This window comes from Bicyclus anynana, chromosome 26, assembly GCF_947172395.1.
Source record: "Bicyclus anynana chromosome 26, ilBicAnyn1.1, whole genome shotgun sequence".
In the NCBI taxonomy this organism is placed as follows: domain Eukaryota; kingdom Metazoa; phylum Arthropoda; class Insecta; order Lepidoptera; family Nymphalidae; genus Bicyclus; species Bicyclus anynana.
Window position 1 is genome coordinate 5,499,899 of NC_069108.1, and position 25,145 is coordinate 5,525,043.

The following is a 25,145-nucleotide window of genomic DNA, read 5'->3' on the forward strand; positions in this document are numbered from 1 at the left end:
GCCCTGTATCACACCTCGTCCTTCATTTGCCTCACCGCCTGCTAATTTTGACCTTCTGTGCCACATGCGACTCAGGCGGCCCTATATCTCCCTACCCCCCTCGCCCTGGCCACACTACGTCACTGGCTGTAACCCCGCTGTGCCGCATGTAACCGGCCATGTACTTCCCCCCCCATACCCTGGCCATGCTACGCCACTGGCTGTGACCCCGTACTCCTCCCCCCCTCGCCCTGGCCACACTACGCCACTGGCTGTAACCCCGCTGTGCCGCATGTAACCGGCCATGTACTTCCCCCCCCAAACCCTGGCCATGCTACGCCACTGGCTGTGACCCCGTACTCCTCCCCCCCTCGCCCTGGCCACACTACGCCACTGGCTGTAACCCCGCTGTGCCGCATGGAACCGCCCATGTACTTCCCCCCCCAAACCCTGGCCATGCTACGCCACTGGCTGTGACCCCGTACTCCTCCCCCCCCCCCCCCTGGCCACGCTACGCCACTGTGACTGTGACTCACCTCGTCCTGCGGCAGCTGCGCCTTGTACTCGTCCATCTTGGTCTCGGTGTCGTGCAGCACGCCCTCCGCCTGGTTGGCCGCCTCCACCCGCTCGCGCCGCCCCTTGTCCGCCGCCGCGAACTGCTCGGCCGCCTTCACCATGTTCTCGATCTCGTCCTTGGACAGCCCGCCCGACGACTGGATCACGACTGCGGACACACACACGCATGACCCTCCGGACCTTGACATATGTATACTGTATCCTCAGACCAATTATTGTATAGGACCTGCCTCGCTAGATGTTACTTTTCCGTCAAAGTATATGATCAACGATCTAATGCGATTATAATAACTGTCTCTATATAATCGGTGTTAAATAGTTGTAATCGTATTCATCCGTTAAAGAGCTCCGTAAAATACCTTTTTGTGTAATAGAAATTGGACAAAAACTTCTAGTTTAGTACAAGATATATACCAAATCTAAGCTCGTTTTCCTCAGAAAATGACAGACAATTTTGTTCGTGACTATGAGTGCGATACAGGTCCTTCTATAATTGGTCTGAGACTGTAGCCGAAACCAATGAGTACCCGATGTAAACAAACCATAAATCATGATGAATAGGGTTGACACATATTCAATTATAAAAATGTCGTGTTTTTATCACCATTTCACATTTAAACAATAAAGTTTTACACCGACTCTATAGTCTATAATATAACTTAACCGTCAATGATGTAAAACATAGTAAATTATGCTGAAAACAAAAGTTATAATCCTTTTTATTAATATTAAATATTTGACAGCCCTATAAGTTAATTCAAATCACAGGTTCTAAACATTTGGATTATTTTTAATCAATCGACCAATTGAAGAAGATGTGTTATAACGATACGACACCCTTGACTTGACATTGCTGCTTTTTGTATTTAGCCGTATTATATTGGTAGTGTAACCTTACTAAATTAAAAAGTTTTATTCAACGCTGGTGTCGTCGAACGAAACGTACCAAGCTATGTAATCAATGGCCGACTTTTGAACTAATCCCTGTCTTATTCTACTCCTACACCTACCCTATATGTATCTTACTAACAGTGAACGAATTTTTCAAATCGCTTCCGGAGCCTATGCATTACATACAAACAATCAAATCTTTTCTCTTTATAATATTAGTATAGACATATACAAATATATAATTGAAAACCCTCACATTTATTAATTTCAAGTATTTTTAAGTAATTTCCAGTAGGTACATAACGTTAATAATATTTTAACAGAGACCAATAGGTAGTCAACACCTGCCTGTCATTGGTTGCTAAGCAACGCTGGATCGCTGGATTCGGCTATAGTATAGACACTCACTCTGTTGCTCCTTGCCAGTGCCCTTGTCCCTGGCAGACACGTGTACGATGCCGTTGGCGTCGATGTCGAAGGTGACCTCGATCTGCGGCACGCCGCGCGGCGCGGGCGGTATGCCGATGAGAGAGAACTGGCCGAGCAGTTTGTTGTCCGTCGCCATCTCGCGCTCGCCCTGGTGGACTTTGATCTCGACTTGGGTTTGACCGTCCGCCGCTGTGAAGGAAACAAAACGTTAACAAAACATTTTTAACCGACTTCAAAAAAAGGCGAAGGTAAAGGAAAAGAAGAAGAAGGAAGGGAAAGGAAGGAATTCGCCAGAATCTTTTTTTTTCATGTATGTCCACCGATTACTCGAAGATGCCTGAACCGATTTGAGATTCATTTCAGAGGGTATGCTTTCCAGTCCCATAGTAATCATGTCAGGATCTGAACTGGAGAAATCGAGGGGTGCTTTCGAATATTATAGGGACAACTAGTGCGTTTTTTAATGTTTTTATTAATTATTTTAAAGCACAATTCAATGAAGGTCGGTTTCAATCTGATGATGGAGCCGAAGCACAGACAAGGTAACTCCTTATCAATTTACAGCACCTTGTGTTTGGACTTAATTAATTTGTGTCGATTTACAACTAGATGGATTGTGACTGTCATTAGGGGTCTGGTGATGGACACGAGGGACAGTTAAGGGAACTCCTCAACGGTTTACAGTAGCTACCTTGTGTTTGGGCTTGATGAATTTGTATTGATGAAAACTTTACATCTAGATGTGTTGTGACTATCATTAGGGGTCTGGTGATGGATACGAGGGACAGTTAAGGGAACTCCTCAACGGTTTGTAGTAGCTACCTTGTGTTTGGGCTTGGTGCATTTGTATTGATGAGAACTTTCCATCTAGATGTGTTGTGACTGTCATTAGGGATCTGGTGATGGAGACGAAGGATAGCTAAAGGAGCTCCTTAAAGGTTTATTTTTAAAATTGGTTTGGTTGATTGTATCAATGGTACTGTAACTATGCGGGTGAAAACGTGGATCGTCGGCTAGTTTTTTATTGTAAAGATAATAAAAATTATAACTTTTCAGACAGTTTCCTTCAGAAACGGCTTTAAACCGTTTCCGAAATAACTGTCTGAAAATCCTACATTTTCATGATTTAAACAGCTTGAAGCACATCGCCTTCAAACTGATCGCACTGAGAAACTGAGAAGGTGCATACAATGTTATTTTTCGCTTTTTAATTTAGTAAAAACCTTTTTACAATTTTGAAGTCTGTTGTATTTTTTTATTATCTTTACAATAAACAACTCGCCGACGCTTCACGTTTTCACCCGCTTAGTTACAGTTCTCGTGAGAATACGGTGATGAAATAGCGTGAGTTTATCGGTAAAATCGGTTACTTGATCCAGAGATTACCCTTTACTTCTTTATAGTATTATAATCAGAATCCGAATTGTTATCTCTTCGGAGTCAATGGAGCTGGGTCCATGCACCCTGGAGGACTCACCGGTGGAGAACACCTGGCTCTTCTTCGTGGGTATGGTGGTGTTCCTCGTGATGAGCTTGGTGAACACGCCGCCCAGGGTCTCGATGCCCAGCGACAGCGGCGTCACGTCCAGCAGCAGGATGTCGGTCACGTCGCCAGCTAACACGCCGCCCTGCACGGCCGCGCCCACCGCCACCGCCTCGTCAGGGTTGACTGCGCGCGAGGGCGCACGACCGAATATCTCTTGCACTGTTTGCTGGACCTGGAATGTCATATTGAAGTGATGACTTCTTATAGAAGGGTAAATCGCTTCGTAACGTAACGCGTTACGGCTTCCGTTTCTGTCACGCATACGGCAGCAGGTTTAAAGACACAAACGTTTTGTTATATTTATTTATTTACTTGCAGAGCGAGAGCCAACGCACTTCTGTCACCCCTATTTCACCACTTTAAGTGAGTTTTAGTTCATAATCAATTAATATGAAAAAATTACACTTTATACTTAGACAGTTGAGGGTCTGGTATAACCTGCTACCTCCCAAAGCCTCAACGTTCCAAACTCCATAATTGGCTACCATACTTACTTATGGTAGGAGCATGAGCTGACAATCTTACCGCTTTTATAAAATGGCACAGGTCTGGGGTTCATGGCCTCTTAATCTATTAAGTCGGTTAATGTCAGGGCCACTGGAATGCTATAGAAATAACAATGTATGAGAGATTATAACCCGGCAGCTGATACACAAGCACCCGGGGAATATATCCTCAATTACTCTAGCACCGGTCAATATGACACCTAACCAGCCCAACTGTAGACTGGTATCGGCTTGTGCTTACAGTGCTATCTTGTATTATTGTTAACTAGCGACCCGCCCCGGCTTTGCACGGGTGCAATTTTTTTTTTTTTTATTCTTTATTCACTTCCATCTTAGACTGCATCACTACCATCAGGTGAGATTGTCAAGGGCTAACTTGTCCCTACAAAAGGCGTATGTCCTGCAGTGGACGTCCATCGGCTGACATGATGATGATGATGATGATGATGTCCTGTCTATTGATTGGTTGTCATACCTTGGGCATCCTGGTCATGCCGCCGACCAGCAGCACCTCGCCGATGTCGGTGCGCGACACCTCGGCGTCCTGCAGCGCGCGCTGGCACGGGCCCACCGTGCGCTTGATCAGGTCTCCCACCAGCGACTCCAGTTTCGAACGAGTCATCTGCAAAGTCAAAGTCATTTATGAATTAGGCGTAGTTTACAAGAAGTCTCCCACCAGCGACTCCAGCTTCGAACGAGTCATCTGCAAAGTCAAAACTCAAAGTCAAAAGTCATTTATGAATTAGGCTTGCCTAATAATGTTACTAGGTAGGCCAAATCACTTGATTGAGTAAAGCCTGTATGTATGTTGTAGTCAAAAATACCTGATAGTTTTGATTTTATTAGGCATTCAAAGTTTCGAAAAATATCGAATCCCGCTAACAGTCGCGTGACCGTTTGTGACGTCATGTTACAAGGTTCCCAACTTAGGGGTTTTCCCCCTAGATTTAGGGGGTAAATAAGTGCGATGGGATTTTTTTATGGGTCTGAAATTTTTAGGGATTTTTTGACTCTTTAATGTTTTTAAATTGATAAGAATAATATTTATTTCTTGCCCTAGCGACTTTTGTTTTATTTAAAAATACCAAATAGTTATGATTTTACATGCATTCAAAGTTCGCAAAAAATATGGCCAAAACGGGGAAAATAATGTTCGGTCGTCGGCTAGTCGCATATACAAATGCGAAAGGTCTGGAAAAGATGAAATTAGGCAGAAATATTTCATTTTAAGAAAGAAAAAATCCTTTCAAAAAGTGAAGTGAATTTTTTCAATGCACTATGTATGCGATAGAGCCGCGATAGCCCAGTGGATATGACCTCTGCCTCCGATTCCGGAGGGTGTGGGTTCTGGGGCATGCACCTCCAACTTTTCAGTTGTGTGCATTTTAAGAAATTAAATATCACGTGTCTCAAACGGTGAAGGAAAACATCGTGAGGAAACCTGCATACCAGAGAATTATCTTAATTCTCTGCGTGTGTGAAGTCTGCCAATCCGCATTGGGCCAGCGTGGTGGACTATTGGCCTAACCCCTCTCACTCTGAGAGGAGACTCGTGCTCAACAGTGAGCCGGCAAAGACGTGCCGCCATGCGATTTAACGATGTCGTGTCATCATAGCTGACCTTCAAGTTCATGTGCTTGGGCCCCGAGGCGTCCATGGTGAGGTAGGGCAGGTTGATGTCCGTCTGCAGCGAGCCCGACAGCTCGATCTTGGCCTTCTCCGCCGCCTCCTTCAGCCGCTGCATCGCCATCGCGTCCTTGCGGATGTCCAGACCTTGCTGTGGAAATAATACATAACGAAACGTCAATAATTTTAAGTAATGGTGATAATAATTGGTCGAAAACTTAAAATTAAACTTACGAGGGTTTCAAATGACTAGGTTTCAATATATTGATTTTTATGATACATTCGGGTAAATAAGGTCAATGTTAACTAATTTATACATAATAAAATTTCAAAATCTATTAAAAATCTTTTATCGTAATTAGTTGAAAATTCATACAGTTTTAGCTTCCTTACATTAAATGTGACAATTTTTAATACATGAACTATAAACATAAACGCACAAATAACAAAGATATTAGTAATTTTGTTTAAACGCACATACAATTCTAACGATCATTAATTGCCTACGACGTCATAAGTTCGTACCATTTTCTATGGGGCGTTTTTCAGGGATCCGCGGCAGCGCCGGAAATCTGACCCTTTAAATCCCTGTAGCTCCGAAAGTAATGATCGCAGATACCCTGTTACTTTTACAAAATTGCTTTACTATTAGCATACTCTTAATTTATATACAATTTAAAAAACTGTCATCATCCCTATTATATATTTTTGGAAGGTTTGGTAACAAAGATATAAATGTAGCACGGTTTCTATAAAGGAAAGTCAACGGCAAGGCATCCGCGACTAGCTGGTACCGTGCGTCTCTCTCGCACCGCTGCAAACAAGCACGCACACGAGTGAGAGCTCGGATCGGCGATGCGGTATAATCAATATAGATTGCTCTTGAGATTCTTTAGTAGCATTTTTCTATAATATTATAGTTTAATAGTAGGGGAGCCGAAGAGGGAATTTTTGCAGTTACTCGAGCGCGGCAGATGAACATAAGGGAGTATACCTTGCACGTTGTTCAGTACCCCCACCAAGTGTGAGCCCTTTATAATGGGTATGTTTAGGGCAAATAAAAAAAAACTAACTTCGAAACTACTCAACCAGCACGTCAAATTAAGATAAGGTAGGTGAGTTGATAGCTAAAAACTGCACATTTCGAAAATTTGAGCGTAACGTATTGGAATGGGTTTCAAAGTTACAAAATAAAACCCTTATATTTTAGTTCTCGAGTTACGAACGCGATTAACTTTTTACTTATTTTTAATGAAATAATCTCCTGATTAATCACTAAAATTTTCTGTCAATTTCAGCAAGCCAATGTAATGAATATTGCTTTTAAAGTCTGTAGTTTTTTTTTGCCACCGGCTTGATAACTGATACGGAGTCAGAATAAGGTTAAAATTGTCCAAAATTACTCCCAACATTGAATCCATTTGTGACAAGAAACAAGCACACCCATCAAATTAATATTACAAAGACATTTCTTTTAATACTTTATGTGGTACCTTTTATTCAAATAAGAATCTTATTTTCTTCAACAGTCAAATATTTTTGTTTCTTTGAGGGGGGGGGGGGGGTGTCCATTAATCCATCTATCAAATCTAATCGATTCCAATGACGCTTCAGTAACTGCAAATTCCGCATCCCCGGCTCCTTTACTATAAGTACTCACGTCCCTCTTGAACTCGTCCACCAGGAAGTTGACGATGACGTTGTCGAAGTCCTCCCCTCCCAGCAGCGTGTCTCCGTTGGTGGACTTCACCTCGAACACGCCCTTCTGTATCTCCAGCACGGATATGTCGAAGGTGCCGCCGCCCAGATCGTACACAGCAATACTGCAAACATGGTTTTATGTTAAAACTAGCTGACGTTCACCCACGTAGTTCCCGTTCCCGTAGGAATACAGGGATAATATATAGCCTATAGCCTTCCTCGATAAATGGGCTATCTAACACTGAAAGAATTATTCAAATCGGACCAGTAGTTCCAGAGATTAGCGCGTTCAATCAAACAAACAAACTCTTCAGCTTTATAATATTAGTATAGATTGTTATAAATAAGTTCTTAACAGCCTCTGTGACATAATGGTGGATTTACAAGACGGAGGTCCTGGGTTCGATCCCCGGCTGGGCCGATTGAGGTTTTCTTAATTGGTCCAGGTCTGGCTGCAGGTAATATTCGGCCAAGCGATTTAGCGTTCCGGTACGATGTCGTGTAGAAACCGAGAGGGGTGTGGATTTTCATCCTCCCCTTAACAAGATAGTCCTCTTCCATGTTAGTTTGCATCATCACCATCAGGTGAGACTATCTGACTGAGACTATCTTCATAAATAATTAACTAACATAAAAGATGATAAAGAAATGTGCTTGAATTTTCTATAGAAATCTCAATCAATCAATGTTTGTTTTATATTCCCGGAATAAAAATATTATAATTTACGGAAAATTATGTACCCAAGAAATGCATTGCAAACATTTCTTAAATACATCATCTTCCGTAAATTCAACAAATCGTTGTTTTTAATAGAGAATTGCAGTAATGGACTAAAACTAAATTTGACAGGAAATGTTTTTTTGTGCATTGAAACTTAAAAGAATTAGGAATATGGTTATTTTATTATAAAAATTGTGCTGACTTGATTCAAGGGATTTTATTATTTTTGTCGCTGGCGCTACAAAATATCAAATCCTTTTACACTTACGTTAAAGATGTTCGTGATAGCCCAGTGGATATGACCTCTGCCTCTGATTCCGGAGGGTGTGGGTTCAAATCCGGTCCGGGGCATGCACCTCCAACTTTTCAGTTGTGTGCATTTTAAGAAATTAAATATCACGTGTCTCAATCGGTGAAGGAAAACATCGTGAGGAAACCTGCATACCAGAGAATTATCTTAATTCTCTGCGTGTGTGAAGTCTGCCAAACCGCATTGGGCCAGCGTGGTGGACTATTGGCCTAACCCCTCTCATTCTGAGAGGAGACTCGAGCTCAGCAGTGCGCCGAATATGGGTTGATGACGTAAAGATGTTACTGTAGGTTACACTAAAATCTTAAAAATAGTTTTACCAACGATAATCTAATTAGATGGTATCGACCCATTTTACCTTAAAAATCGTTATCTATAGTAAATATAATTTCAAATGTCCTTTGAAAATGCTACTCGTACTTAAAATTGTCCCTTACGACAAAAGTGCCGCTTACTATAATTTGACGGTCCTATACTATAAGTCACAGCTCTGTGATAGCCCAGTGGATATGACCTTTGCCTCCGATTCTGGAGGGTGTGGGTTCTAATCCGGCCCGGGGATGCACCTCCAACTTTTCAGTTGTGTGCATTTTAAGAAATTAAATATCACGTGTCTCAATCGGTGAAGGAAAAACATCGTGAGGAAACCTGCATACCAGAGAATTTTTCAACTGCCAATCCGCATTGGGCCAGCGTGGTGGACTAAGGTTTAACCTCTCTCATTCTGAGAGGAGACTCGAGCTCAGCAGTGAGCCGAATACGGATTGATAATGAATACTATAAGTTGATTTAAGGTCCGTTTATATATACAGACACAGTGCGTCACAGACAAGTAGCGTGGCAGACACTCACAGACACTGTCTATACACACTGTCCTGCGGGTAGCTAGAGACACCTACAGTCCTTATCAGCTAATGTCTTAATGGCGCTAATTGTCATTTGGTAATGGCGGTCTTATTGTCATTTGTGTAAGGTGCTGTCAATTTTACTTTAGGTTCATGAAAAGGACTCACAAAATATTCTTTCCGCGTATACTGGCCGGGCGCGGCCCGTGTCTGTCAACGTCTGCGCGGCCGCGTTACGAAAGATATAAATATGTTATTAAACTCTGTATAAAAGAGTATTATTTTGTCTGCCACGCTAAATGTCTGTAGGTATAAACGGACCTTTACAAATCGACATATGAACCGCCCCCGGTGCTGCCCCTAACGGACTTTTTTTAAAACCTTTAGAGGAAAAAAGCTCCCAATTATGTCGATAGATGGCGCTTTTCATTATTACATCGCGCTAACGATTGTTTGTATAGAAAAGTACAATACGTTAGATTTCTGTCAGTTCAGTAAATCGGTTCAGTCGTTTAGACTAGGTATTTTTGAATATTGATACTTCGTAGCAATACGCAGGTATCAAGTAGAATTAATCATATCATATCTGTGAATTCTGTGACCACAGAACAGACAACGCTAAAAGCTAACGCTTTTAGCAATAGAAGTAGCAAGGGGGCGTGGCCCGCGTACACCCGGGTGTGCGGAACAACGCAAGCGTGTCCGCGCATGTACTAGCAGTCTTTGTTTGTTGTGTGACAAAAGGAATGAATAATATTCAACTTTATAGTAAGGGTGACATATTTCATTTTTCACTAAATATTAAACAGCCATTTAAACCACACCCCTGGGTACGCTGCTTTCAATACAAAGAATTGACACTTTATAAATCCAGTTACCTCTTATATCTGTGTCTGTGACTACATTTCCAAGGTCTATCATCAAATGCAAACCTAATACTGGAGCTGCTAACAATAACTATTTACGGATGATCGAAATTTCTAACACGTCAATGTCATAATCGATATTCGTCACAAACCGAGGATCTATTTTGGGTAACATCGATAATTTTAGGACTGATAATAATTAACACAAATTACAAATAAATTAGTCCGAAATTGATTAAATACAGGTTTATCCTATCCTCCTAATATTTATAAACGAGAAAGTTTGTATGAATGTTTGTTACACTTTAACTACTACTGAAGCGATTTGTCTGAAATTTAAAATGGAAATAGATTTTACTCTGGATTAACACGGGCTCTAGATTAACTTTTCATCCCCGAAAAATCCCGGAAAAATCCATTTAAAATATTCTGTTAGTAGGATGAAATATTATGTTAATAGTTTGGCAAGGCTATATAAGTTATAAGTTGGCAATAGATTAATATAAGTTTCCCCTACGAAAATGTGCTCAACGCGATTAAAGAAGTTTTCAACAAAAAGTATTATAATTATAATCTATACTAATATTATAAAGCTGAAGAGTTTGTTTGTTTGATTGAACGCGCTAATATCAGGAACTACTGGTCCGATTTGAAAAATTCTTGAACCGGTGGTAGAATCTTTACAAATAGTTAACTGACGTATCAAAAGTGCTTGTATACTGAGCCTACTTGAAATAAATGAATTTTTGATTTTTTTCTTCTTTCAGTGTTAGATAGCCCATTTATCGAGGAAGGCTATAGGCTATACATTATCCCCATATTCCTACGGGAACGAGAACCACGCGGGTGTAATCGCGCGGCGGCAGCTAGTAATTAATAAATGTTTTCTCCGTATGGTAGAGTGTTAAAACATTCAAACACTTACATCTTGTCATCGGTCTTGTCCATGCCGTAGGCGAGCGCCGCCGCCGTCGGCTCGTTGATCACTCGCAGCACGTTGAGCCCGGCGATTTGACCTGACACACAAACAAACACAGCCTTAGAGCCTCAATAGATCAACGGTTATAACGGTTGGACTCATCACCGAGGGGTTTCGATCCCCACTCCGTTGGACTATTGTCGTACTCCAAATACCCCCTCCAACTAGTCGGGAAAGATTGTCCCGACTATACTAAAATTAAAAATGAGGGTATAAATCGCTAGTCATTTCACACCTAATAATGATTATTTTTAACTTGGTCTTAAATTAATGAAAATAAATTTGATTAATAAGCCTAAAACAATTAAATATAGTTAATATATTTTGAATTATATTTTATATAACAACAATACATAATTTAAAATAAAATAGTTATGAAATGACTTGCGTTTTCTACCCTCATTTCTAATTTGTTTGTTAGTAAACAGTACTCCTCAAGAATGGCTTTAGTATAGTTGGAGGGGTCATGTATAAAACATATAGCAAACATTCTTTAAAAAATATTGTATATAAATCAGCATTAACGTTTTTTAGTATAAATGTAGTTTCAGTCAACGGTCTTATAGCGAAAAGCTTCGACCAACACCTTATGAAGCTTAACTGTTGGATCAAGAGTCGGATACAAAAGGCAGTGATTCTTGAGACGGCGCGTATTGTGAGGAGGTTCCTCACTCTGGAGCCCTGACCACCGGTTGCTTGGGCACCTAAATGTCCCGCAGGGTTGAATTTTTTTTATAAATGTTTAATAGTTTTGTATTTGTAACATTGTAAAAAACTAAAAAAAAAAAAATTAACAAATAAATGAGCGATCAATTAAATGTAGCACGGTTTCTAGGAAAGTCAACGGCAAGGCATCCGCGACTAGCTGGTACCGTGCGTCTCTCTCGCACCGCTGCAAACAAGCACGCACTTGAGTGAGAGCTCGGATCGGCGATGCGCTATAATATATAGGTTTTACTCAGACCATATTAAATTATTAAATAAGGACCAGTATCGCACTCAAATTCACAAACAAAATTTTCTGTAAGTTTTTGTATGGATTTTGAATTTGGAAAGTATGGATGTTAAGTTTCGATGTTTGGATGTTTCTTACTCTTTAACGGCGCAATTACTGAACCGATTTAGCTGAAATTTGGAATAGAAATGGATTTTACTCTGGATTAACACATAGGCTACTTTTCATGCCGGAAAAATCCATGGTTCCCGAGGGATTTGTGAAAAACTGAATTTCACGCAGACGATGTGGCGAGCGTCCGCTGGTTTAGGTATATATCTTATACTAAATTAGTAGTTGTTGACTGCTTTTTATACCATTCAACTACACAAAAAGTTATTTTTACTAAGCTCTTAACACGATTACAACTATGAAACATCGATACTATAGAGACAGTTTTTATAATCGCATTAGATCGTTGATCATAATAAACTTTGATAGAAAAGTAACATCTAGCGAGACAGGTCTTCACGTAATTAGTCTAAGAAGCGCACGGCAGTGAAGAGACAAGTCGCTTACCAGCATCCTTGGTGGCCTGTCGTTGCGAGTCGTTGAAGTACGCGGGCACGGTCACCACGGCGTTCTTGACGCTGGTGTTGAGGTACGCCTCGGCAGTCTCCCTCATCTTCATCAGCACGAAGGCACCGATCTGGCTGGGCGAGTACACTTTGCCATCCGAACCTGTTTGGAATATTTATTTAGTTTAGTTCATTAACCATAATATTACAAATTTAGCAATCCATGGATTGCGGTTGCCAGGTCCATCACGTGGTAAAGAGATAAACTCCGAGCAGAGTCCTGAACTTGTGACTACAGGATGTAGGGTTAAGGAATTCCTTGACGATCGACCAACACTCTCCGTTCTCTGCTCGTGTTGTTCTCCCTGCCTAGATAAATTTGGTAAGATCCTATTAGAGCAGCTTTGGATACTCGTTCTAATATAGAACTAGCTGCAGTTCTAGAGAGGCCAAGCTCTTTAAGCAAGTTATAGAGATTTTGCTGGTAATCCTCTCGCACCTACTTTTATGGCATACAGACTAACCACATTTTTAGTTAGTTCATTTGTTAGGTCATAATATTTATTCACTTTTATATTGTGGAGACCTTCGGAATGTTAGTCTTTTTTTTTTTTATTTATTCTTTACAAGTAAGCCCTTGACTACAATCTCACCTGATGGTATGTGATGATGCAGTCTAAGATGGAAGCGGACTAACTTGTTAGGAGGAGGATGAAAATCCACACCCCTTTCGGTTTCTACACGGCCTCGTATCGGAACGCTAAATCGCTTGGCGGTACGTCTTTGCCGCCAGGGTGGTAACTAGCCACGGCCGAAGCCTCCCACCAGCCAAAAAGTAGTCTCCCACAACACAATAAGCTCTACAATACAAGTACTATTCGCTTAGTTTGTTTAGACAAAAGGAAAATGTCTGGTCTAGATCTCAAAATAGCGACATCTGCTGGGATTTTGTAATGTTTTTTTATACGATTTTATAATATTCGTTCATATAATTATTTTTGCCACTGTCATAATAATAGTATGATTTATATAAATGTCCTTAGGGCATTAATTGCCCTAAGGACTTGCAACAAATGTTGCAACAATTAGCAGATGAGAGTGCAAATGCAGGACTCTCAATGAATATATCAAAGACTAAAATAATGACTAATTCGACTAATTACAATGATATAACGGTTAACAGACAGATATTGGAATATGTTAATGAATATATTTATTTAGGGCAGTTAGTATCACCAGCAGGATGCATGCAGAAAGAAATTGAAAGGAGAATAGCCAACACTTGGAAGAGATATTGGTCACTAAGTGAAATTATGAAAAATAAAGAGACACCAATGTCGGAGAAACGGAAAGTGTTCAATACATGTATCCTGCCATGTCTAACGTACGCATGCCAAACATGGGCGTTAACTGAACATCAACAAAATAAAATTAATGTATGTCAGAACAGTTTAGAGAGAAGTATATTGTGTGTAAGGCGAAGAGACAGAATCCAGTTAAAAAGAATAAAAGAAAAAACTAAGTTCAAAAATGTTTACAATGTATGTAGAAAATTAAAATGGCAGTGGACGGGACATATGTTGAGAGAAAAGAAAGAGAAATGGACAAAAATAATAACGGAATGGTACCCTAGAGATAGTAAACGAAATAGAGGAAGACAGATGAAGAGATGGGAAGATGATTTTAAGAAAATAGGAGGACCAGAATGGATGCGATTAGCAAAAGACAGAAATACGTGGAAAATATTAGAGGAGGCCTTTGTCTGTACAAGACAAGCTGTTTGAAAGGGAGATCAATCGGATAGAAAATTACTATTTTAGCTAGTTGTTAACCCTACATTTTATTAACTTTGTTAGCAAGTAACTACTTGTATGTAATGATAAAAAACAGCAATGAAGGCTTATTTTATATTATTTTTTTATATAAATGTAGCACGGTTTCTAGGAAAGTCAACGGCAAGGCGTCCGCGACTAGCTGGTACCGTGCGTCTCTCTCGCACCGCTGCAAACAAGCACGCACACGAGTGAGAGCTCGGATCGGCGATGCGGTATATAAAATTTATACCAAACCAAATATATCACCTTGCAAGCACCCTCACAACATTATACACTTCTGGACAAAATATTAGGGTTTGATTGCAATTACTATATTTCCACTGATCAAAATCAAATCAAAATCAAAAATCATTTATTTCAAGTAGGCTCAGTTTACAAGCACTTTTGACACGTCAGTTAACTATTTGTAAAGATTCTACCACCGGTTCGGAAGGCAGGTTCTGCTGAGAAGATACCGGCAAGAAACTCAACAGTTGCTGTTGAAGCTGATCCAACGGCCTCCAAGCATCTTTATCATTAAGGAACTCATCAATGTTGTAGTACCCTCGACTAAGTAAATGTTTTTTAACACATTGCTTAAAGCTATGCATTGGCAGGTCCATCACAGTCTTGGGGATCTTATTATAGAAGAGTACACCCAAACCTGCAAAAGATTTTTTTACTCTTTGGAGACGATATGCAGAAATAACTAACTTATGCCCGTGTCTAGTAAGACGTGGGTTTAAATCTCCTTTTCGTTTGTACAAATTAATATTTTGTCTTACATAGACTATAATAATAATAATAAGCCCTTTATTCTGTGTTAAGAAATTACAATTATATATACAATACATTTTGTTTTCATTTTTATTTTTTTAAAGAATATCTCTTAACATAGTGTGCCTTTCGGCATAGGCCTCCTCCAGCGACTTCCACTGCTCTCTCTCTAATGCGACCCTTCTCCTGTTTGGACCTGCTGTGAGCTTTAAGTCATCCTCCCATCTAATGAACTGTTTGCCCCGATTCCTTCTGCCATCTCTAGGGTACCATTCCGTCACCAGTCTGCTCCACTTCCCCGTAGTGTCCCTTAGCATGTGGCCTGTCCATCGCCACTTTTGCTAGTCGACACGAGTTAAAACATCGGTGACCCCAGTTTTAGTTCGAAGGTCAGTGTTTCTTACCCTATCCTTTACATAGACTATACTGTTATATATATATTGACAGGCTACTGTTAGTATACCTATTTCTTTAAACTTTTGACAAAGGGACTCGCGTGATTTTAATTGATATATTGCTCGAATTGCTCTTTTTTGAAGTAGTGGTAGAACCATATCCGCTGTTACTACATACATCATTTATATGTAAAATCACCTATAAAATCACTGTTCAACACTCTCATAACCTTGTAAGACAGATTCTAAATATCCTACTCCATTTCCACATCATCAAAGCAGCATTCTATGAGGCATTTAGTATCAGATTATTTTTCCACTGATGATGGTAAGCATATTCGCTGATAATAAATAGCAAATAGTGTACATGCCATCATTTATATATAAAAAAATCTCACTTTGTACCCTTGAGGAGAAATTATCACTTTGCTCTGTCATACATCAGTATAAAAAGAAACACCAATGACTTCATATACATTGTCACTATCGCAAACTTCTCACTTGCACCCAAGCATCTCTATTCAACTTTTTGACAACCACCGCCATCTAAGACCAGGCTGAGGCCTGACACATGAGAATTTGAGGCCCTTTTTGGAAAGTCATCATCATTATCAACCCATATTGGGCTCACAACTGAGCTCGAGTCTTCACATTCAACACAAATGACGTCATTAACATGAAAAGTCTCACCTTGCACCCAAGCATCACCGTTCGACGCTCTCACAACCTTGTATGACAGATTCTTCATATCCTTCTGAACTTCGGGGTCGTCAAAGCGGCGCCCTATGAGGCGTTTCGTCGCGTAGAAGGTGTTGCCACTGTTGGTGACTGCCTGCCTCTTGGCCGGCATGCCCACCAGACGCTCCCCCTCCTTGGTGAACGCCACGTGGGAGGGGGTGGTGCGGGAGCCTTCACTGTTCTCCACCACCTGGAAAGGTTGTGATGTTTGATGAGATAGGAAATAAACACAAGGAAAACCTGGGCTTGTAGCCATGTGGTGTCGACTCTTACTACAAGAGGCTAGTTCATCATTTCGGATTCGGATTTCGTTGAGTAAACTGCTAGCAGGTTACATGGACCAGGGTAAGAAATGTGTAGGTGTATTTCTGGATCTTAAAAAGGCATTTGATACCATTTCAATTCCTCTATTACTAGAAAAGTTAGAAGATCTAGGAATACGTGGAACACAATTAGCATGGTTTAAAGACTATCTAAGTAACCGTAGTCAAATAGTGAAGGTTACCGGTGTTTGTAGCCAGAGTAGCAACATCACACATGGAATACCGCAAGGTAGCACACTAGGCCCGACACTATTCTTAGCTTACATGAACAACTTATGCAGACTTGAAATAAAAAATAGTCACATATTTGCCTTTGCTGATGACACCGCCGTCATATTTCATGGATCTACCTGGGAAGAGGCTCAAAATCATGCTGAGCAAGGACTTCGTATAATAACTAGAAGTTTAGAAGCTAACCTGCTAACTGTAAATGCATCAAAAACAAAGTTCATGTGCTTTAGTATCACAAAAGCATCACAGCCCGTGCAAAGCATTAGCCTGAAACTTCACACGTATCCTTGTAACTCTCTGGAAGCAACTAATATCCCTGCCATGTGCACATGTGATACCCTAGAAGAAACTGCACAAATAAAATATTTAGGGGTCATTATCGATCAACACCTTAACTGGCACCAACATATTACAACACTAGCAAAGAGAGTACGACGGTTAATACCCATTTTCAAAAATCTACGAGACATATTAGACCAAAAAAGCCTTCTCAATATTTACACTGCACTCTGTCAATCACTGCTTATCTATTGTATACCTGCATGGGGTGGAGCTGCTGCTACCCACATGATAGAAGTAGAAAGAGCGCAGAGAGCACTCATTAAAGTAATGCTGAAAAAGTGGCGTAGATACCCAACAGAAGAATTGTACAAAGATTCTGAATTGCTCTCTGTACGTCAGCTATATATAATGTTTACTGTACTACGCCATCACAAGAGCAAGTCCCAACCCATCATACAGCATAGAAAGTTAAGGCGCAGAACGTATTTTCCTTTACCCTTAACAAAAACCACTTTTGCCAGACGTCAGTACAATTACTTAGCTCCATACCTGTATAGGTACATGAACAGAAAGGAAAATATCTCGGAAATTTCTAGACACTCATTAAAAAAGTGGTTAAAATCCACATTATCTACAGTTAATTATGATAATACGGAAAACATAATGGATCCATATTTAGTCCACAAATAAAATAAAATTAAGATTGTATTTTGAAACTAGTACCTAATCTAGTAGTTAAATATTAATAGTAAAGGTAAATATAATATCAATAGTAAAGAAGTCTAGTTATAACTCACACTCATACGCACACACACAGACATAGCCGCATACAGACACACACACGCACACACACAGACATACCCGCACTTACACGCATGCATGTATTTACACACACACACACACACACACACACACTAACATGCACACAACATTAAAAATTATAAACTCTTTTTTTTTTAGTAATGTATTTTTAAGATCTTTGTAAAAATTCTTTTGGATATTGTATGGATATTGTATGTAGCAAATGTACCCAGGGAAGTCACTGGCCCTTAAGACACGGGCTTACCTAGTTTAAGGGCCAGGACGTCATTGCTATTTATATGTACCGAGTTTATTCAAATAAAACAATTCTTATTCTTATTCTTATTCTTATTTCCTCAGACCAATTATTGTATAGGACCTGCCTCGCTAGACGTTACTTTTCTATCAAAGTATATGATCAACGATCTAATGCGAATGTTAAATAGTTGTAATTGTGTTCGTTGGTTAAAGAGCTCCGTAAAAATACCTTTTTGTGTAATTGAGTTGTGTAAAAAACGGGCAAAAACTTCTAGTTTAGTATAAGATATATACAAAATCTAAGCTCGTTTTCCTCAGAAAATGACAGACAATTTTGTTCGCGACTATGAGTGCGATACAGGTCCTTCTATAATTGGTCTGAGATCATTTCCCAATCTGTGATCCGCAGACCCCTGGGGGTCCAAAATAGGCCTGTTCGGGAAATGTCGTGTGCCATTCGGATAGCTCTGTATGTAGCAACAAAAGTTAGATCGCTATCGGCCAACGCAAACATTGTTTAGAGGTTATGGTTTGATAGAACTGATTTTATTTTATTCTTCTAAGTTTAAATACAAAACAAAGTAATAATTAATAAGATTTCAAAATACCAATACTTAGTATTTAATGAAACGGTAACAATTGGTGATTTGAATATTGATATCTGATAAACATTTTGGTATCAGAACTTCATTTAAAAAAAATTATGAAAATATCATTAATATTTTTTCATATTATGTTAAATATTTAATGTCCTAAATAATGCATAATAATGGGTAAAATACGGTATTTTAAAGAATTTTATACTTCACCACGTGAGTTTCGGTTTTGGTCGAAACTAAAGCCACGGCCGAATATCTCGGCCAGAAAACCAGTTTCGGTCGGACTCCAAGTAAATACACATAAATGGTAATTATAAGCATAAATGTAGCACGGTTTCTAGGAAAGTCAACGGCAAGGCATCCGCGACTAGCTGGTACCGTGCGTCTCTCTCGCACCGCTGCAAACAAGCACGCACACGAGTGAGAGCTCGGATCGGCGATGCGGATTTAATAATAAGCTACTTGCCTGCTGTGCAAAACTAGGAATATTTTTTGTATACAGGCAGTTTAGATGCCTAAAAACTCTAACATTTTTATTTGTGAAAATAAACTGTGAAAATAAACGCCAATCATAAACTGTGACGTCATTCGATACAAGACATCGGTTTGTGATTGGCGCTTATATCACATCACTGCAAACGTCAATCACGCTGTTATCTCTATGAATGACGTCACTTGCTAATGTGTTGTGTTTCGGCGGCAAAAATTTTACGTAGATATTTTTTCATTTGTATTAAATTTTTTACTGATCATTATTGACGGGACAAAATAAAATATAGCTTATAATACTTTCATAATTCAATTTAACACTGTTTACAAAAGAGGCAAGTAGTTTATTGCAAGCTTTTCATTCAAATTAAGCAGTTTAGTAATAGCATGAAAAAAAAAAAAAATTAAAAAACACTATTGTGTACCTTGGGAGATTTTCCTTCCATAACCGCAACACAGGAATTGGTTGTCCCCAAGTCAATACCAATGACTGCGCCGCGCACTCCCTCTGACCTGAAGAGTGCAAAGATGATGTGTGATCTTCTCTTTCTTTCTTATCGGTTATTTTATAACTATTGAAGATCTGTGATAGCCCAGTAGATATGAGCTCTACCTCTGATTCTGAAGGGTATAAGGGTTGGTTCGAATCCAGTCCGGGGCATGCACCTCCAACTTTTCAGTTGTGTGCATTTTAAGAAACTAAATATCACATGAAGGAAAACATTGTGAACCATCACACCAGAGAATTTTCTTAATTCTCTGCTTGTGTGAAGTCTGCCAATCTGCATTGAGCCTGTGTGGTGGACTATTGGCCTAACCCCCTTCATTCTGAAAGGACACTCGAGCTCAGCAGTGAGCCGAATATGGATTGATAATGATAACAATAGAAGATTAGTGACAGTGATATCATAGGACAGGAAAAAGAAAAAGAGTCCGCCCCTGCCAAAGATGGGAGGATGGTCTCAGACAGACAGCAGACACATGGAGAAGGAAAGCAAGAGACAGAGTACTATAGAAGTGACTGGAAGAGTCCTATGCCTGAGGGCATATTATTTTGACGGCCTCCGTAGCGCAATGGTATGCGCGGTGGATAGACAAGACGGAGGTCCTGGGTTCGATCCCCGGTTGGGCAGATTGAGATTTTCTTAATTTGTCCAGGTCTGGCTGGTGGGAGGCTTCGGCCGTGGCTAGTTACCACCCTACCGGCAAAGACGTACCGCCAAGCGATTTAGCGTTCCGGTACGATGCCGTGTAGAAACCGAAAGGGGTGTGATTTTCATCCTCCTCCTAACAAGTTAGCCCGCTTCCATCTTAGACTGCATCATCACTTACTATCAGGTGAGATTGTAGTCAAGGGCTAACTTGTAAAGAATAAAAAAAAAAAAAAATAGTGAATCACAGCAAACTTTCAAGAGTGAAACAAACTGTAGGCAAGGATAACCTATGCACCCAATTCTTATTACAGACAATAACCAAATGGCATTTTGTTCTTGGTAACATAAATGTCAAGATTTAATTCTAAGTATTATAATGTAGCACGGTTTCTAGGAAAGTCAACGGCAAAGTGTCCGCGACTAGCTGGTACCGTGCGTCTCTCTCGCACCGCTGCAAACAAGCACGCACACGAGTGAGAGCTCGGATCGGCGATGCAAATTTTATAAGACTAGACTTACATCTTCATGCTTTAGTGTTGTAAAAATTAAATACTAGGGTCTGGCTAATGAAACTAGAGACTAAAATGGCTCGCCAAATTTAAAAAATCTTTAAACAAATTTAAAAACATGCGTTAATTTGTTTAAATAATTTTTTGTTTGTTACTACCTATAAATAAGTATTAAACTTGTTATTCCAATATTTGCACTATAATTTTCTTTAAATTTGTTGGGCAATAGTCTCTACTTTCATTAGACTAATGTTTGTGTGTGTGCAGCCCAGCAGAGTTTGCTGGGCTGCATTCGGGAAACTTTGTGACATCTTTTTGTCCGTAATTTAAATAATTTTTTAAATAAATATTTATTTTAACCACAGTGAAATTGTTTTTTTTTTTATGAAAAGGATTTTATGAATTGAACCATTACATCATACCTATTTTATGATATGTAATTACAGCAGACTCAGTCTGTAAGTGTTTTTGTTACATATTATTGCTTGCTTTGTCTCCATGGGTCTACAGCAGGGTGTTATTCATTGGATATGGGAATTTGACATGTTAAAAATTCAGTACAAACCTAATAATTTTTTATTTGATAACATATTTATTTATTTATAAAAAAAGGCAAAGGTATTACACCATACAGCCATGTTTTTAGAGTATTCTCATCATAATTAAAATCCTGAGTTGATACTGTCTGTTGATCCTAGTCAAGTCATGTCTTGCATTAGTAAGGCGAAGGCAACCTTGGCAAAACTTTTGATAGTCTACAGAGACAATCAAGTTGATTACCTAAAACACACTTGCTCAAAATCCACTACAATTGTGCACCTATACAGAACTATCTGCATACATACATATATCTGTATACATACATATAAAAATAAATTGCTGTTGGTTAGTCTCACTAAAACTCTAGAACAGCTGAACAGATTTATCTTACCTTGGTCTTGAAATGTCCGTGGAGGTATAGGGAAGGTTTAAAAAGTGAGAAAAACTAGAATAATTGCTGGGAAAACTATAAAAACAACCGTTTTCTATTTCCCATTTAACATTTAAGAGTAAAGGGGTAGGGTTATGGTAGGGGTATGGTAGGGGTAGGGTAGGGGTAGAGTAGGGATAGGGAAGAAGTGCAAGTAAGTCAAAGCCTAGCTTGACCAGGTCCGCTAGTATTGAATAAAATGCTTTCCACTTAAAGCAATAAAACTCTAAAATCAATGAAAATAAATCAAGCATTCTATAATATCCATTCCTACAATTCCCCCGCCAAACCTCTAAAATCAAGTCTCATCAGCTGTGTACTTTTAAGATATTGAAAATTTTGTTACACGAACATAACCTTAGTGCATAATCATATTGTATGAAGAATTCAAGTCAAATTTGAACATTCCTGACCTAAAATAGCATTCTAAGATAAGTCAAACTCATGTGAAGTATATACTCACTGAGATAACAGGGTATGTAGCCTCAATATATTACAAACCAAAGGTCGATTGGAAGTTAGGTTATATTATGAAATAGATGTGAAATAAGAAATAATACTTTAACTTACTTATTTCTGTATTGCACGCCATGCCTTTGGTAGATAGGAACTGTTGGTGCCGCGCTCTGAAATATTACAGGAAAGTTTTATCATTAAAATGTCCTAAATACGCATGTGGAGCCCGGGCGCCGGAAAACTAATTTCTATATTCATATATCAATAAAAATGTATCAAAACAGATTTTTTTATGAATATTATTGACAATTACAGCGTTTTTGACACACGATTCTCTTTTTTTCTAAATGAAAATGTTAACTTACATTTTTGAGAACTGTAGAGAAATTCCTGTGTGTGTATATTTCGGACGTGAAGCCGGAACACTCCAAAGCCTTTCGGCTTATCACCCGCGTAGCCGTTAGCATAATTAGATTGATATTTTCACCAACTTATAAAATAATTCCGATTTATTTCACTTGAGACAAAACCATGTGGATGACGCAACTGCTTGAAAGAACAATTTTTCTTTTTTTTTTTTTGAAACATATCATTTTGAAATGGTTGCCATATGAAAAAAATATAAGAATGTACGCGAATGTTCTGCGTTCGAACATGTGACACTTTGTTTTTATTGGATGCTTATGCCACAAATATTAATTACGGTTATGTGATTGGTTATTGCGATTATTTTGTTAAACATATAGCCAATCGCTTTTAGTTAGTCTGTTTACAAAATTAATGGATGTTTAAAAGTTTAAAATTGTAATAGATCATCAACGATTAAAAATGTAATCTTTTAAATGAAAGAAATATAAATGATTAATAATTACGCAGTATAAAATTAGTATAAAATCAGTTTACAGCACGATTTCTTTGAGTACAACCTTAACATGTATTCTGTGGTACGACTGAGAGAACGACATCTAGCGTTGAACAAATAAGTTTAGTAAATAACCCTTCTTGCAGTCGGGTAAATATCTCGGAATGTAAAATTTTTACTTCAAAAATATTACAAACATGGTAATTTTAATAGAGGATAACAGATGGCGCTGTATTTTTTACGCATAAAAATCATTTCGATTTAATATAAAGCTGTTTGTGATTTCGATCTTATCTATATATTATATATGTGTTCATGAAATCGACTCCTGGCTCCTGGGTCAGGCTAGGAAATATTCAGCTTTTCTTTCCTTTAGATACTCAACTAGCGGCCCTGAGTTGGTTGTGGTACTTACATCTCGATTTTGGCGGGACGTCCCGATTTTTAAATCAAACTGAAATGGTCCGCGCGGGACAGACTCTGAGAAGTCTCAGAAGATTCCAGTTTTGAAGGCCTGTGGCGACTATGCGCGGTAGATTAACAAAACGGAGGTCCTGAGTTCGAACCCCGGCTGGTCCAATCGCGATTTTCTTAATTGGTCTTTTCTAAATTGGGAGGTTTCGGCCGTAGTTAGTTACCACCCTACCGACAAAGACGTACCGCCAAGCGATTTAGCGTTCCGGTACGATGTCGTGTAGAAGCCGAAAGGGGTGTGGATTTTCATCCTCCTCCTAACAAGTTAGCCCGCTTTCATCTTAGACTGCATCATCACTTACCATCAGGTGAGATTGTATTCAAGGACTAACTTGTAAAGATAAAAAAAAACTTCTGTGAGATAATAGATATAAAATATGTTACTCTTTGATATTGAAGAAAGAGTTTTGCAAATCAGTCCAATAGTTTTTGCGTTTCGTTATACATACAAAAATACAAATCTTTAACTTTGATGTAGATATCATCATTATCAACCCAAATTCGGCTCACTGCTGAGCTCGAGACTCGAGTCTCCTCTCAGAATGAGAGGGGGTAGGCCAATAGTCCACCACTTCACACACGCAGAGTATAAAAAAAATTCTCTGGTATGCCGGGTTCCTCACGATGTTTATCCTTTACCATTTTGAGACACGTGATAATTCATTTCTTAAAATGCACACAACTGAAAAGTTGGAGGTGCATTCCCCGGATCGGATTCGAACCCACACCCACCGGAGTCGGAGGTAGATGTTAAATCCACTGGGCTATCACGGCTCTTTATTTATAGATATACGAGTAGGTATATAGTCTAGGTAGGTAGGTTACGAAAAAAACGGCAAATTCTTCAATGTTTATTAATCACACGTGGACCTACTTAATATCACAATGTTTATTATACAGGGTTACAGGTTATGTCGACCTAGATCCTTTAGGGGTTATAGCTTCCATCATTTCTAACTAATTTTTGTATGAAAGACCCTACCCCAAAGTTAAGAATTTTGAAGTTATGGCACATTTAAGATTTTTAGAAAAAAATCCGACTTTTTGTCCATTATCCATATTTTTCGCGATTTTGTGTCTTTGTTTTATTTTTCTTTGCGATTTTTGAGTTCTAGATGAGTTGTTTCATCATTATAATCACTAAAATAGTAGCTATATGAATCAACTTGGTTGAAGTAGACAATTGAAATTTAAAAAAGGAACAAATTAGTTGAACATATGTTAGATTTTTAATTATTTAAATAATTATAAATACATAAGACAACATATAAAAACTCCTTCTTCCAGATAAATGTTTTAATCTGTACTGTTTATTAATGATTATGGTTTTATTCTGAGGTTGGTTTGGTATTGTGGTATATACTCTATGTAAAAGAGGCGGACATGTGATTAAGTGGCGTGAAGTAAATTTAATTAATGTATTATCCATCTACCAAAGTAACGATTTGTTTAAGAATGAGTAATAAGTTATTTGAAATACAGTTTATACATTCCAGCTTGTGTTATTTTATTCCATTTCTATTACA

The 25,145-nt window shown here is 39.0% G+C and overlaps 1 protein-coding gene across 1 annotated transcript in view; it reads right to left on the reverse strand.

The window, feature by feature from the left end:
• LOC112053457 (heat shock 70 kDa protein cognate 5) overlaps positions 1-22,847 on the reverse strand; it is a 31,167-nt gene extending 8,320 nt beyond the window's left edge. The window contains exons 1-12 of the mRNA XM_052890006.1: positions 22,649-22,847; positions 22,398-22,453; positions 19,620-19,707; positions 16,164-16,401; positions 12,489-12,650; positions 10,922-11,012; positions 7,214-7,376; positions 5,549-5,704; positions 4,403-4,549; positions 3,353-3,593; positions 1,855-2,064; positions 516-703 (exon numbers count right to left, since the gene is read on the reverse strand). Coding sequence (XP_052745966.1) covers positions 516-703; positions 1,855-2,064; positions 3,353-3,593; positions 4,403-4,549; positions 5,549-5,704; positions 7,214-7,376; positions 10,922-11,012; positions 12,489-12,650; positions 16,164-16,401; positions 19,620-19,707; positions 22,398-22,453; positions 22,649-22,750 — 1,842 coding nt within the window. The 5' untranslated portion in view covers positions 22,751-22,847. The remainder of the gene's footprint in view (positions 1-515; positions 704-1,854; positions 2,065-3,352; positions 3,594-4,402; positions 4,550-5,548; positions 5,705-7,213; positions 7,377-10,921; positions 11,013-12,488; positions 12,651-16,163; positions 16,402-19,619; positions 19,708-22,397; positions 22,454-22,648) is intronic.
• Positions 22,848-25,145: the final 2,298 nt, after the last annotated feature.